The 15,825-nt window shown below is 56.5% G+C and overlaps 1 protein-coding gene across 3 annotated transcripts in view; it reads left to right on the top strand.

Annotated features, from left to right (window-relative positions):
* TBC1D22A (TBC1 domain family member 22A) overlaps positions 1 to 15,825 on the top strand; it is a 319,187-nt gene that overhangs the window by 21,558 nt on the left and 281,804 nt on the right. For 2 of the 3 annotated variants that reach the window (XM_021687821.1, XM_021687820.1), the window contains exon 4: positions 1,669 to 1,845. The exons of the other annotated variant lie outside the window; for it this stretch is intronic. In XM_021687821.1, the coding sequence (XP_021543496.1) occupies positions 1,669 to 1,845 (177 nt within the window). The remainder of the gene's footprint in view (positions 1 to 1,668; positions 1,846 to 15,825) is intronic. 3 annotated transcript variants of the gene reach the window in all.

Below are 15,825 nucleotides of genomic sequence, written 5' to 3'. Positions count from 1 at the left end.
GTCTGAGGTATCTGTACCTTTGTATCTGAAGTCGGATGCCCTTTGCTCGGTCTAGGGTGCTGCTGGCGTAATGGGGAGCCTGCGCCTTTGGCTGCGAAGGGCTCAGTGGGCATGGCTGGGGAGGACTGTCCATCGCTGATGGGGACTGAGCTGCAAGTGGGTCCTGGGTGGACACTGGCTGCCCCGGAGGGGGACACTGATGTGTTTTCCATTTACAGTAGCAGGGAGACCTGCTGTTGACCTTCCTGCTTCCTCGGGGGGCAGGGGGCATCACTGTGCCTTGCAAACCCTGCCCGTCCCATCTTAGAGGGGGACCGGATGTGTGCTCTGCTCAGGACGACGTGGTCCTTACATGTCGGAGTAAATCACAGGGATGCTCTCTAAGATGGGGGAGAAGTAAAACTCAGCACGTTTGGTTCCGCATTAGAACGAGGAATCGCTCCTCCCGCCCATCGTCTTTCCTGAGGAATCGTGACGCACAGCGGAGTGGCAGATTCCGAGGGCGGGGAGGAGGGGGTCTGAGCATCGCTGCCCCGGGCCTCCCGGAGGGCAGGCCGGTGGGGACACCTCCTGCAAGCGAGGGGTCAGCCCTGCGGAGGTGCTGGGACTTGCTCTCACCTCGACGCCCACCTCTCCAGGCTTTTCTGGAAGCTTAACTGGGCCAGACACTGCTCCTCTGTAGCCTGAGGGTTTCTGTGTGAAGCCTTTCCGGGCCGCGATTTTAGGGTAATGAGTCAGCTCTGCAGGAAGGAGGGGGCCGGTGGGAGTCTGACAGCGGCGGCCAGGAGCCGGCATGTTTTCTTCACCTTGTTTGGTTCCCGCCCCATCTCCTGGAGTTGGTTTTTTCCTCTACTTTAAATTTCAGTTCTGGGAGATGTGACCATTCAAGGGTATTTAGACCTGGGGGTGTACAGCCTGGTGTTGCCTGTTCCTGTGGGCCCCTCGTTGGTCCCTGGTGGCTCTTTCTGAGTGGGTGTTGGGCCTTGGGCTCTTTTCTGTGGCTCTTCCTGGTCCGGGTTCCTGGATTTAACGCACGGTTTCACTTCGGCCCTGTGTGTCCCCGTCGGTGGGCCTTTGTGCGTGGTGGTAGGTGGTGCCCTGGGGCGGGGGGTGCTGGGCAGGCCTGTAGCCTGCTGCCCCTCCCCTGCTTGCATGCGCTCTAGCTTCCTGTGCTTTCTCTTGGTGATGGTCCCTGCCCGCCTCCCTCATGGGGCTTGGGGAGATCCAAGGGGTGCAGTGCCTTTGTGGGCTTCATGCTCCTCCACGTGTGGCTCGGTGGCTTCCTTCTGTGCTCAGGCCCAGGTGAGCCCCACAGGCACCAGCAGATCCTTGGGTTGTGTCACGTGGGCAGGCCTGTAGCAGTGGGGGAGCCGGGGGGGTCTGGAGTTTTCTGGTTGTCGTTTTGCTTTTGTGTGAGGCACGTCTGTTTTCCCAGGGAGTAACGCTCTACCAATAAGGCCGGTGGGCTTCTTGGGTGTTCACTAGTTTCACTTTATTGCCCCGGTCACGCGGGTCTGCACTGGCCGGTTACGGGAGGAGGGGATGGCTGTGGCACGGTGGCGTTCCCGAAGGGCAGGTGGCGCAGGTGGGAGCCTTCTTACTGGGGAACAGGGCCGTGGGGGGCGGGTCCAGGAGGCCGTCCTCACCCCCTGCATGCTCTCTCCGCAGACAGCGCCGGCGACACTGCTCCTCTGCAGCGGTCCCAGTCTCTCCCGCACTCAGTGGCGGCCGCCGTGGGTGGCACGTCTGACCCCAGCGCCCTCAGCAGCTCAGCGTTAAGTGAACGAGAGGCCTCCCGGCTCGACAAGTTCAAGCAGCTCCTTGCCGGCCCGAACACAGACCTCGGTGAGTCCCCCGCCGGCGGAGGGCACGTGCACCTGCGCCCCCACGTGTGGTTTACTTTGTCAGAGGGCGATGTGTTTGTGCCGTCCTGTGTGAGTCACGGAGATGAGTCGTTTGTCCTTGAGGTTTACTTCAGCTGTGTGTTGGTCATGGGCTTCCGGGGCCATTGATCCGGTATTTTCTGTTCTGTTCTATTTTTTAATGCTCCGATTGAACTCCTTTGGCTTCTTGGGACTGAACTGGTTTGCTTCACAGGACTGGCCAGCTTGGTGTCCCTGCTTTTCAGAGTCTTCGCGGGGACACAGAGCTGGTGACCGGGGTCCTGAGTGCTGCTGACTTTACACCTTCCTTGGTGTAAAGTGTGGGATAGGCCGTGAACACCCCGGGAGCCCAGGCGGGGCTGGGGTGGGCGGGCCAGCAGGGGGCCATACAGTCAGCAGTGTGGTTCTCGGGGGTCACCATGGCCGCGGGGCCGCTCTGCCACCAGGCTCTGAGGCGGGTGCTCGCCTCCAAGTCCATTTGCTGGGCTTCCCCTCGAAGCTGCATCCTTTCCTCGGTACGTCTCATCTTTGCGGAGTGCCACGCTGCATCGGGCATCTTGCTGGCTGCGGGGGCTCTCCGGAAGGTGGGATGTGGCCGCGGTCACGAGATCACGCATGGTGGAGGGTGGGTGCCAGGGTGGCACGGAGGGCTGGCACGCCTCGGCAGCAGTGCCCCGCTCCGCCAGCAGGTGGCGTGTGAGGCACGCGGCTGGGCCGCCCAGCAGGGAGGCGGGCGGAGGTGGAGTGAGCATGGAGCTGAAGGATCGGCCACGTCCGTGAGGATGCTGCTCCCCTTGTGGGTGCAGAAGGGTTCCTTCCTGCAAGTTTCTGTGTTTTCATTTTCCTGATTGATTTGCTCACGCACACGTAACACAGTCACGTGGCACCAGAGGATGTGCGGTAAAAATGTGTCGCTCTCCTCTTCCCCAGCCCTGCTTTCCCTCCTTCGCGTGATTCCAGGTGTCTTCTTCCAGGGACGGGAAAGGAGGCCTCTCGTTCTCTTAACGCTGAGCTGCTGAGGGCGCTGGGGTCAGATCACGCACATGACGATGCATGTGACGTCTTAAACTTTTTATTTTGATGTAATTTCAAATGTAGAAGAAAGTTGCAAGAACGGTATAGGCGAGTCCTGTCTTCACCAATCGTTTGTACTTTGCCCCGTCTTCATCCTGTGTGTGTGCCTGTGTGTCTGCGTGCTTTCCCCGAACCGCTTGAGTCCGTTGGAGACCCTGGACCCCTGGACCCCTGAGAGCATCACTGTGTGTTTCCTAAGCACAGAGACACCGTCAGAACATTGCACAGTGAGATGGTGCGCTCAGCTCATCCGCGGTGCACACTCTCTTCCTGCCAGTCGCCCCAGTGATGTGCGCAGTGTGTGTTGCCCCGTCCATCCTCCCCGTCAACCAAGGGGGTCCCAGCGTGCACCGTTCCCGGGCGTCAGGGCGTTTGAGGAGGGCAGGCCAGCCGTTGTGCAGCGCCCCTCAGCGGGGGTGTCTCGTATCCTCCGGATGAGATTCAGGCCGGTCGTTTGGCAGGGATGTCGCCTATGAGGTTTGTGTTGTCTGTCACCATGGCAGGAGGCCACGGGGCGGGTTGGCCCTCAGGTTCAGGAGGGAACGCGATGACTGGCGAGATGGCGGCTGTCAGGTCCTGCACGGGGACGGGGGGCGGACGTGACTCTTCTGTGGTAGCTCAGAAGTCGCGTGTGGAGAGGCGCTTCGGGGTCCGTGCATCTGTGCATGTTTCCCCACACGCGTGGTGGTGCTGCTCTGCCCCCCACGTTAAACCTCACAGCATCTTTCCCGTGGTAGTGCTAGAGACGCGTGCGGCCCGCACGGGCTGTGCGCCTGGGACTCCTTTACCGCCCCTCCGACGGGCACTTCAGTTCTTCCCAACTTTGTGTCACGGCAGCGGGCTTGGACCTGTGATCCTCACCCCGCGCTGGTGACTAGCGATGGGCATCGAGCGTCCCGAAACGTGGGTCAGGGAGAGGAGGAGCTGGGGTGGAAATCTCACCACGACGCTGGGAAGTCAGGTGGATCGGGCGCCAAGGAGTCTAGTCGTGGGGTTTGAGCCTGTCCCTTGGCCACTTGCTTTTCCAGCCCGCCAACACACCTGTGCCCTGAGGCAGTGTGGGGAGGTGCCAGAGTGCGGGGAGGGCGGAGGTTCTGGGACAACTGCTGGCTGGGAGTGCGGGGTGGTGTTCTCCAGCCCCGTGACTGGAGCAAGCCTGGAGCGCTTCTGGGGTCCTCGGTCGCCTGCCCAGTGGTGCTGGCTGTGCTGAGGGGGCACACCCGGGGAGGGGATGCATACGGAGTGTTTAGGAGCGGGCCCAGCACACAGTGAATGCTGAACAGTGCTACTCATCTGCCTGATTCATTTGCGTTGGCCTCTTTACCCCTTACCTTGATTTTCAGAGCACCGATGCACGTGGTCGCTGTGGTCACTGCTGAGTCAAGGCGGCTTGCACGTGTCCTCTTGGTTGAGTTAAGCGGTTTCTGACAGTAGGGGGCACGGAGGTAGTTGGTGAAGACAAGATACACTGATAGGAATTGCAGTTCTGGGTCAGGAACTGAGCCCCTGTTAGTCTTCTGGTGGCCTTTGTCAGTGGACTAACTTGTGGACATTAAAATCCTACTTCAGAACAAAGCTTTCAGGACTCATGGGGAAAGTGGCTATGCACGGGCAGGAGGAAAGGTTAACATGTAAAAATAAGATTCTTTTGTTGGGTTCGTGCCGTTATGAGTGTTTTCTGTCTTTAGCATTCTGTTTAAGTATCAAATCTCACACCAAAAAGCTTTCAAAGTTAAACAATTACTGGATTTGTATTTAGTGGCAGGAGAAAACACAGCCAGTAAATTGCCTGTTTTTATAAGGCATTTAAGATAGCCTTGGAAGACAGTGGAATATATTATCTCCACGTTACATAAAAGACATAAGTGGCAAATATTTGCCAATGTTGGAGAAGCAAATCACTGATGTGAGAAGTGCCCACAGAAATGATTCTACCTGCTGAATGTCATCTCGTCGGCGGAGAGCTGTTTTTCTTTGTTTAGCTTGTGCTCTGTTATGAGCCTGGGGATGAAAGTAGCAAATAGAACTTAACAGCTCATTCTGCTCTTAGCATTGACTCAATATTTACTCGTGCAAAAGGCTGCTGCTTTGAAGCCCAAGAAAATGACACTTGGGGGCGTTCATTTTTATCGCGCGCGTCTGTGTGTGGGAGTGGGACTGGGCCGAGGGCAGAACACGCGGTCCGGAGGCCCACAGAGCCGCCCGGTCTCAGCGGTGGGGCTCGAGGGCATGGGGTCTCTGGGCCTTCAGCCGTGACTACCGGGGGAGCGAGGCTGGGTGCATGGTCTCGTTCCAGCTCCCTCGCCTGAGCATCCAGTCTGGCCCGAGGGTGGAGAGTGTCCCTGTAGATGGAGGTGGGGAGGAGAGGTGTTTTCTGGGGGAAAGGGGTCAGTGGAGCCGCTCACCCTGGAAGTGAGGTTTAGGTAGCTGCCCCCTCAGGGCCCGCAGCTGGAGGACAGCCCTGTGGTGCTGGGGTGGCAGGAGGAGGCAGTCCAGCCTTGGCGCCAGGCCCTGGCTCTGCGCGATCCACTCTCAGCAGGTGACTGGGGAAATGAGGCCCACCCTGCAGGATCCTGTGACCCAGAGGTGATTTATGGAAAGCGCCTGCAGGGTTTACTCATTCAACCGGGATTCGTTGGGCACTTGCTGTTGGTGTAGGCACTGGAGAGAAACAGGGAACCAGAACCCCGGGCCCTGCTCTTCAGGAGCTGACATTCCGGTGTGTGGAGACAGGTGGGGACACATACACACACACTCAGTACTCCAGAAACTCCCAGAAGGTGCTAAGGTGCACATGGGGAACAAAACCGGGTGGGTGGGTGCTGCTGTAGCTGAGCCATCAGCCAAGACCCTTGGAGTAGGCACCTTAATTCAAGATGAAGTTGAAGGTGGGCCGGAGCCTCCCAGGGGCTGGTCGGTGTTGGGACAGGGCTAGTGCTCGAGGACTGGAAGCAGCTGCTGAGGCCCAGGCCTGGTGGGGGAGGGGTCAGGAGGGGGCAGAGGCCAGCAAGCAGGAAAGGACAGGTCCTGAGGGCTCTGAAGGCCAGAAGAAGGAGCTCACCATGAAGCCTCTGGGAGGTTTGGAACCAGGGAAGCAAAGCTTGGCACAGGGCATCTGGAAGTGGTTTCTCCTCTGTGGAAGGAAGGGCCGTGGAAGATTTCTGGCCAGGGTGTCTCCAGCAGCTTTGGGCTGGGGCTGGGTCCGCGGGCAGCCCCTGGGAGTGCAGAGGGGGAGGGATGGAAGGGCAGGGAAGGAAGTAGGGTAGTAGACTGGGGAAGGGCCCGAGGGTATGGGCTGGGGGTGGGTGGGTGTGTGAGGCGGTTGCTTTCCCCGGGGGCTGCAGGGCAGGCCGGCGGAGGAGGGGGGGTTGGCTGGCAGCTGGTTGGACACGAAGCTGGCTAGACTGGGGAGCAAGGGAGGCCAAGATGGCACAGTGGGAGCCTCGGGGCTGTGAGGAGGGGGCTTCTGGTGCACAGAGAGAGAGGGACTTGTTACACAAAGCTGGGGAAAGCAGTATGGACAAATAATTCCACGTTGTTGCCATTCTGGGTCCTCACTCCGTGGTGGCTACGATGTGTTATGTGTATGTTTATATACACAGACAGCCTCCGACTTACGATGGTTCGACTTTATGACGGTGTGAAAGCAGTGCACGTTCAGTAGACATTGTACTTGGAATTTTGAGTTTGGATCTTCCCCCGGGCTAGTGATTCCCGGGCTAGTGCTCCGCGGTGCACTCCTCTCCCGTGGTGCGGGGCAGCGGCCACAGCTCCTGGTCGGCCTCGCGATCACGAGGGTCAGCCGCGCTACGCGGGCACCCAGGCTGCTTCTCGCTTTCTGTACGGTGTTCAGTGGATTACATGAGCCATTCAACCCTTTAGTGTGGGCTCGGCTTGTGTTGGTTGGTTTTGCCCGCTGTAGGCTAGCATGAGCGTCTGAGCATGTTTAAGGTCGGCTGGGCTAAGCCGTGATGCTCGGTAGGTGAGAGCATTCAATGGATGAGGCGAGTCCGATTGTGCGCACACTGTCGCCAAGCCCCGATGAGCAGGTCATCTGCTCCAGGTGGGAGCTGAGCCTGGTCTGCGGCTGAGGAGGTTGAGTCTTAGGCTCAGCAGGCGGGCCCTGCGGCCCCACAGTGAGGGCCACGCGGGATGGGAGCTGGTTCAGGACACGGGCTCCGGCCTTTTCCATGCTCTTCGGGGTCCTGAGGAAGGAGGGGCCCTTTTCATTCCCGAGGGCCTTGTCAGAGAGCCTAGAGCAGAGGGCTTGTCTTGGGCGTCGTGGGACGCCTCTGAAGGCTGTGTGGCCGCACTCCTCCCTGGGGTCCGGGTGGTGGGCAGCTGCGCCCAGCGTCCCCCTCTAGGGGTAACCACCGCCCGGCGCTGCGGGAGGTGTGTGCGCCCGCTCGGGTGCCCTGAGGGCCGGGTGGGCTCCAGGTAGCTGGAAGGTGAGAGCTCCAGCTAGCTCCGACTTTTCCTGGAATCTCCCTGGGAGGACTGGCCCTTGGACCTGAATCCCGGGTGTCACTTGGAGCCACTGAACAGCAGAGACCCCAGGGAGAGGAAACTGAGGACCAGCTGGTCTTTGTGCTTTTTGCAGCTCCTGGAGCAGCAACGCCGCCGTCTGGGTGCTCAGTGCTCAGGCCAGGCCAGCCAGGTGCTGGTCTCTGGGAAGGGATGCTCCTCTCCCCTGCCCTGCTCCCCCCACCTTACCTTGGCCTCTGCCCCGTTCCCTCCTCCCCTGCCCCTCTCTCCCACTCTTCTCCCTCCCCCCACCTTCCCCCTCCTTCCGCTCCTCTCCCCAGGGCTGCCCGTGCTCCCCCCTTGGCCTCTGTGCCTGTCCCCGCCTCCCCTCCCTCCTGCTCCTGCTTCTCTGCCGCCCCCCCTTCTCTCCCTCTGCTCAGGATTCTCTCCATCCCACCCCCTCGTTGGCGCCCCTTTTTATCCGAGGTGTGGACAGTGTGGTTCTTTACCCTGTGGCTCCAGTGGGGCTTTTGGGAAGTAACTAGGGGTGTAAAGAGGGGAAAAGTTGTGAATGCCCCACTCAGGCTGTCAGGAACCCCGGGCAGGTGCCTTTCGAAGGCGCAGTGTTATCTCATTTCTGTGGTTTGAGGAAAAGGTACTTTTAGTGAAACAAAGAAGCTTCGAAAAAAGGGCTGCCGAATGCCTGAGACCGCCCGAGTCTGTGAGCCTGCCTGCAGCTCAGGTGTGGGGCCAGCGCTGGGATGGGAGTGAAGGCGCAGGGCTCTGCTGGTGCTGTTCTCATGGCCCCCGCCTCTCGAGGTCCCCATGTCCATGCGCTGAGCAGCACTCTCCGACCGTGTGACCAGGTGCAAGGACACGGCCACCGTGGGGTCCCCATCCCTCTCTGTGACATGGGACGTGGCCGGCTGGCCAGAGCCTGTGGGTCTAGGCTTCTTGGCCTTGTCCAGTCCCATCCGTGTCTGCACCTTTCACCTGGCCCTCCTGCAGCGCCCCTGTGTCTGGTTCTCCCTGTAGCATCTTTCTGAAGTCCGCAGGGACACGGGGCAAGGCACCTTTCTTCGGGAACATACCTGAGGGGAGCTTGTTCTTAATCAGGTCATCTATTTTTAAAGGTGGTTTCTGGGTTAAAGGTGTCAGCTGAGTTGAATTCCCAAGGCCCCAATTTCTCCCCCTGACCCCGCGCCCTGCTGTGCTGTCCGTCTCTGCACATGGCGGCTCCCCCTTCCCATCGCTCTCCTCTGTCTCCTCACACCCCCACCGCCCGTCAGTCACCGCAGCTCCTTGGCTTCATATGGCCAGCACCTCTGCCCCACGCCCTGCCCCAAGCCACCACCTCTCGCCTGGTGACAGTGGCCTCCTCACTGTGCCCCTGGCAGACCCCTGTGCCCAGGGCCGTGCTGCACGTGGCGTCTGTGATCCTTTGGAAATGAGATCCGGATCAGCTACTTTGCAAAGCCATCCAGGGCTCCCCTTTCACTCAGAGGGCCAGCCATAGGCCTGATGACAGCCTTCAAGGCCCGGCAGGACCTGCCTGGTCCCTCTCTGGCCTCATCTCCTCCCCTCCACCCCTCGCTGTGTCCTGCCGTTTTCAGAACATACCAGCACGTCCGTGCCCAGGGCCTCGGTGCTGCCGTCCCTCTGCCCTGGATTTCTGCATGACTCACTTCCTCCAGGTCTCTGCTCACACGTCCGCTGGTCATGCAGCTCTCCTGTCCGAGCCGTGGGCGGCCGCAGCATGTCCTGCCTGCCCCAGAACGCCTTACCCTCTTCGTTCCCTCCTCAGCCGGCTTTGTTTCCCTGCGGGGCACCCTTCGCCCTCTGCCCACTTGTCTGTTTGCTTTTCCTGTGGCCCCATCCCTCCAGGGGGGCCGGGCGCTGCTGCCTCCTTGGTGCCTGGCCCAGGGAGTGTCCCGTGGTAGACACTTGTCCTTGGTGTTGCTGAGCAACTGTTAGACACGTCTCCTCTTCCTCGGGGAACATAGTCCTCCATCTCTGGTTTTGTTTCTTTAAAAGCAGTTACTCAGCGAGTAATTCCTAACGTTCAGACGATGGCTCAGCGGCGTACTATGCTTCCTTTCGCTGCGGATGGTGTTCGTGCCCTGTGCTCTCTCCGATCTCTGCCCATCCACCCCCCGACCCACCCCTGCCTGCCTCCGGAGCCTTTGCCCAGTGTTGGCCCCGCTCTCGCCCCTCCTCCGTGCCCGGGGGTGGGGGGCCCACGCACATTCCTTCCTCTGCTTCATTTTCCCACCCTAGTGCTTCTGCGAGCATTGGAACTTAGAGATGTTGTTGGATGTTGTTGGAACTTAGGGAAACAGGAAAGATGATAAAACCAACAAACCAAAATTGCCGCTGTGTGCACGTGCTGCGGTGCTGCGGTCTATGCGTCCTGCCCGCCCTCGGAGCTCCGGCGGGGGGGCTCTCGGCATCGTGTCAGCCGCACCCACGGTGGCCTCCTGGCCTTGGGATAGGAGCCGGAGGGTCCCGGGGACCCACGGGCTCAGCGCCAGCACGCTGCGGTTCGCCAGGGCCGTGGGGTTGGAGCGGCCTGTAGGAGCAGTCAGCTTGAGAGACACCAGATCGAGTGTGATTCGGTGAAAGGAAGGATTTCCTTCAGAATCTGGAGCAGAGTAAACCCTCAGTTTGCTAGGAGACCTTTCAGGGCTCCTTCAGGGAGCTCTGTTGAATGATGGTTTTCTGTGCATAATCTTAAAAGTGAATGTTAAAAAAATGTGAGTCTCCTTTACGGTTTTAAAGTTGCAGTCTTAAAAATCAATCTTTGACGTGTTTGCCTTTTGTCTCTGATACTTCCTTTTGTAGATTAGGGTGTTGTGTGTGCCTGGGCAGTGGGGGGAGACTGTGGAGCCTGCGTTGTGTGTGGGGAGGGGGAGCGGGGAAAGGGGCACTGCCCCGTGCTCTCTGCAGCATTTTGGGCTCCTGACTTTGCTCCGGGTACTTGCTGCCTCTCATCGATGGTTAGTTACGCCCGTCTTCCCTCTGGACGGTCAGTCACCTGCCCTCCTTTTCCAGGGACCGGCGACTGCTGTGGGCGCGGTCTTGGGAAACAGTGCTGGAGGGCATCCCTGTGGTGGTGATCCGCGTCTCTGCTCCACTGGCTGACGTGGGTTGCCTCGTGTTGAGGGGGACTGGTGCGTGTTCATGTTGGCTGCAGGTAACAGAAGATCAGACTCAGGGACTTTTAAACGAATAGGGGTTATTTTTCTCAGCCAGATGCCCGGGGTAGGTATCCGTTAGGCATTGGTCACTGCCATGTCATCAAGGGTCTAAGGTCGTGGCCATGAGATGGTGGTCATCATCCCGTGTGAGGCCACCACAGTGTCTGTATTCTTATCAGGAAAGAGTTTGACCAGAGCTGGGTCCCATGTCAATCCCTAGCTGCAGGGGATCCTGACAAGTAAGTCTCTCATGTGGGCTTAGTCATTGGCACTTTGAACTTGGGGTTCTGGTAGCAGGGAAGAGGGAGGAGATGGATACTGGGGAGACAGCCACCTGTGTTGCCACTCAGATAGACTGGAGGGTCTGTGTCACCTCAGGGGATTTCCAGTTCCTTGAGGTCAGGGGCTGTGTGCTGGGGTCTAAGACCCAGAGAATGAATTGCCTTGCACGTTTGTGGAATATCGGGTGTGGAGGGAGCGAATGGGCACACTGTGAATTTCACAGGCAAACAGCAGTGTTTCGAATGAGCTCCCCTTGGTGTCCGGCTTTGTTCCCAGAAACGGAGAGACTCCGAAGGGCCACAGACCATTGCAAGCCAAGTGTCTAGCTCTGGAAACTGCAAAAAAAAGGAAAAAGATATTTTTGTTTGGAGATGGTTTGTGTTTCTTGGAATCTCTCATGAAAGTAAAGAATGACCCCCGATCATGAGAACTGCTACGTGGAACTGAGAAGAAAGTCAGGCTCAGGACGGCAGTCAACACGTGTTAACTTAGGAAAAGCTGCTGATGCACTTTGACCCCCTGGGGGTGTTGGGTGTAATGGTGAGCTGTCCCCCTAAGCCCGAGGGAGAGGTGACGGGAGCCCCAGTGGGGGAGGTGGTATCTGTGGCAGGTGGGTCCCCCTGGGGTCTGGAATGGCGGCCTGGCGGCCTGCGAGGGACATGTTGGTGATCGTGGACCTGGGAGCCCCTGCCGAGGACATGTGTCCGCCCAGCTCTGGGCTCCAGGTGCTGCTTGGCTTTGAGACGCTTCTGAGCTGTTGTGGGTTTCTGGGTTTCGGTACGTTAAAGGGAAGAAGTACAGCTCTCGCGTAGGGGTGACGGTACTGTTATCTGAGTCCATTCCGGCTGCTGGAACAGAATGCCACAGACTGGGGGCTTCTAGGAGCAGGCACTGATTTCTTAGACTGAAGTCTAAGGTCCAGGTGCCAGCAGATTCGGTGTCTGGTGCAGACCCACTTCACTGATGGCACCTTCTTGCTGTGTCCTCCCATGGCAGGTGTGGAGACGGAGCTCCCCGGGGTCTCTTTTATAGGGGTGCTAATCCCATTCATGGGGCTCCACCCTCAGGACCCACTCACCTCCCGAAGGCTCCTCCTCCAAACACCATCCCACTGGGAGTCCGCCTTTAACACAGGGATTTGGGGGGCTCCAGGTGCTGTCTGTGGCAGCCGTTTGCTTGACGAGACACGGCACTCCTTGGTCACTGTGAGGATGGTGGCCTTTGTTTGTAAAGCTCTGTGCCACGAAAATACCTCACTGGTTTGGTATTGACCCTAAGTGACAGATGGATCTGGCAGCCCCCCGTGATCTCGGTTTTGTAGGTGAGGAAACAGATGGAGTGAAGGAGGAGGAGGTACCTGAGGTCGGAGCCAGCAGCACCCGCGGTCCTTGGACTTCTCACCTGGCGTCCTTCGCCCCGGACGCACGTCGCTTAGCTCCCTGCGCGCACCAGGAGCCCAGAAGTCCCTGTTAGAAATTTCATACAGGATTAAATCATCCATGGTTGAAGTAAGAAAATAAGAAGAAATGTCTAATGAGTAGAAATGCAAGGCTTGAGAGATGAAAAATAATCCAGTTTGGCATTACAGCTGGATTTAACACGGGGAGGAAGTTAAACTTTAAGTCAACTAGCAAGAATAAAGATCACACTGGGCTTTGTGGAGGGAGGGGAGGAAAAGCACCTTTATCCTGAACTTACTATGAGGAGTGACAATGGTGGCCGGTAAGGCTTTGGTTTGGTTTTTAGCCAGCTGTTGAGATTAATATAAATGGAAGGCTTTCTGGTAAAATCTTAGACTATGTTCAGATTGGTCCTAAAGGGAAAAAGTTCACGTTTGCTTAAAGTGCTTAAAAAAACCAATGTCGTTTTTTTGGGATAAGTTATTCTAAGAAAATTAGGTAAGGATATCTTTTTAACCCACTTTTTTTTTTTTTTAAGATTTTATTTATTTGACAGAGAGAGAGAGAGGACAAGCAGGGGAATGGGAGAGGGAGAAGCAGACTCCCCGCTGAGCAGGGAGCCCGACATGGGGCTCCATCCCAGGAGCCTGGGGTCATGACCTGAGCCAAAGACAGATGCTTAACCCACTGAGCCCACCAGGTGCCCCTTAACCCATTTTTAAACCCACGGTGTAACCCGTGTATCTGTCTGGGGTTCTAGAAGGAAGAGTCCGCACATTACAGAAGGTGAAGAGCCATGCTGGCCGCCTGCCGCCCGCCACTGACCCTCAACGCCCTGGGGACCACGGGCACGGGAAGCGGGAGCGCCCCGTGAGGTCCTGGTCGTGCTTTGCTGTTCACTAGCACAGTGGCTGCAAGGTTTTTTTTTTTTTTTTTTTAAAGCTTCTTTGAGCTTTACTTTCTTCATCTGTAAAATAGCTATAATGACACTTCGTGTCCACACTGTTTTGGAGGCTTGTTTAGCTAATCTGCAGTAAGTGGTTAGCGTAGCACCTAGCCCACGGTGGGCCTGCCCTCCTGACTTGTGTCACCTTCTTTTCCCTATGCCTCCTTCCCCCAACCTTTTTCTTCCCCATAGAGGCGGTGAGAATAGAGATGGATTTATCTTTTTTTCCTCCAGTTAATATTATGTCATAAGTCTCTGCCATGTTGCTACAATCTTCATAACCATCATTTTTAATGGCTGTATAATGTTTTGAAAATGACGTTTACTGAAAATTTTTATTAAAATTGCGTATCTGTCTAAATCAGCACTTAATTTATGTGTCTAATCAAAATCTAGACATTTAATATAAGTATTCAAAATACGTAACAGAATTTACACTAACGTTCTTTGCTGTTCTAGAGGTGGGGGGAGGGGTAGGAACACATACGCAAGGTTTTGTTGCCTAAAGTTTGGGAACTGGTAATATTTATTTTTATTTTCTGTTTACTAGTTTTTTTTTTTTTAATTAATTGAAAAAGCTACATTATGCAGTGTTAAAATGGCCAGTGGTTGCTAAGGGCTTACGTGATGACAGATCAGTGTCCTTTCCCTCCCGGTCCAGCAGCCCTCTCCTCGTCCTCTGCTTTCAGAAGTGCTGTGTGCGGTCAGGTAGCCGTGCGAGGGTGTGTGCAGACGGGTTCCTCCCCCGCTTCTTTGTGAAATACAAACACAGTGCGCTCACTCCTCTCCCATGCTCTTGTTCTCACTTGGTGCGTGTCAGGGCGCCTGAGAGCAGATGGTGTTTAGTATATATGCACAGCCATCTTTTTATTCACAAATGTCAGATGGCATAACGATCATCGCATTTTCAAGGAAAATATTCTTTTTTTAAAATCCAGCGAAGTTCACGTCACATACAGTGAACCATTTTGAGGTGTACAATTCAGTAGCATTCAGTACATTCACGATGTTGTTTAACCACCACCTAAAATGTTCTTGGTGCCGAAGAATGACCAGAAATTTAGTCATCAGAAGTTTTTTTTGTATAGCAGCAATTAACAAAATTGGGGCTTTTTATTCTTGTATCAGCTGAAGAGAGAGAGCTCTTCCCATGACCTTGGGTCGCCCCTGTTCAGGAGTGCTCCGTGGTGAGGTGTTACTGAACTCAGGGTGGAATTACCTCTGGGACAAAGGGCCACATCAGCTCTGTGACTTTTGCTCGTGTGTGAGTACTTGAGGCCGCTGAGGTGCGCCCACTTTGTATCTCTGGTGTCAGGATCGCTCTAGAGGCTCAGAGCCGTGTGTGAGGGGCACGGTGGTGGGCGGCGGAAACCGAGTGGTCCAGCAGGGGGCTGGCAAGAGGCTCTTTCCTTCCTGGATAGCAGTTGACTGAGCGCCCCGAGAGCTGGTCCTGCCAGGGCCCTGTCAGTGCCAGCTCAGTGCCCGTTCTGGTGAACGGAGCCCTCACAGCTGGCCCAGGTTGCCAGTGGTCTTCCCGTCTCAGAGTGAGTCCCCTGCGTAGAAGCGGCTCTGACTCCAGAGTCCGTGCACCTGCACCTCTGTTGAACTGCCTCTTGTGGGGGCCTTGGTCTTACTTGGTATAGCGAGCCAGGGTCCTGGGACATGGCAACGATAGTGTTGGCTTGTTTTTATGCTCTCCAGGGTCCCTGTCATGGACGTGAGGCAAACGAATGAGAGGAACCTCAGACGAATCTTGAGATGGCATCTGAGGGTGGGAGAGGTAAGCTAGCGCCCCTCACAGGGCTGCAGAGCTCCTGCGGTGCACACAGGGAGCTTCCAGGGGTCCCCTCTGCCCCGCGTGCCCCATGTCGTGTGTGTGGATGGTGCTCTGATGGCAGGGCAGAGGCATCTCTGCAGTGGGGTGGACCCACACGGGCCGTGATGAGTGATTCATCGTGGGACTGCACGCTTACAATCTTTCTCCATACCAGAATATTTCGGTCCTTTGGAACGAAATGATTTCTCTGGGAAAAAGGTCTTTGTGCAGTACTGATAAAACCCTTCAGTTTTGTTGTCCTCCCTACAAATCCCTGGTTGTTGCAGAAGTTTACGATGTGGAGAAAGAGGGCATACTGAATCAGAAACAGGCGCGGGACCCCTCCACCCCTGCAGCACGGTTTGCCCTGCCCTTGGCGTGCCCGCTCACTTTTCCCGATGATGTTCCTTGGTTGTGATCCCGTCATCTCTTCTTTGAGGCTTACATCCTTTGTCCTTATGTTTTGTTCAGGTTAATGCCATTTGTATAAGATCGGGCGTACTGAGCGTGCTCAGCAGGTGTTTGTTGGATGAGGTTATTGTGCATGTTAGGTGATTTGCGCTTGCTTTATGGTGTGTCCCAGGTGACGGGTGCACCTGGGCTGCTCATTCACTACTCATGGCCTTGTGTGTCCACCTTCATAGCTGGGCTTCTTGGTGCTTCTTGGTTGGCCTGTGGAGGACAAGGTTGATCTTGAGGGGAGATTTTATCCCTAATCTGCTGTCAAGGGGGTGGGGCAGGGCTACTGGCATCCCCAGGCTGT

This window comes from Neomonachus schauinslandi, chromosome 5 (genome assembly GCF_002201575.2).
Source record: "Neomonachus schauinslandi chromosome 5, ASM220157v2, whole genome shotgun sequence".
In the NCBI taxonomy this organism is placed as follows: Eukaryota; Metazoa; Chordata; class Mammalia; order Carnivora; family Phocidae; genus Neomonachus; species Neomonachus schauinslandi.
Note: the sequence above shows the minus strand (reverse complement) of the source record. Positions and strands in the feature narration are given on the sequence as shown.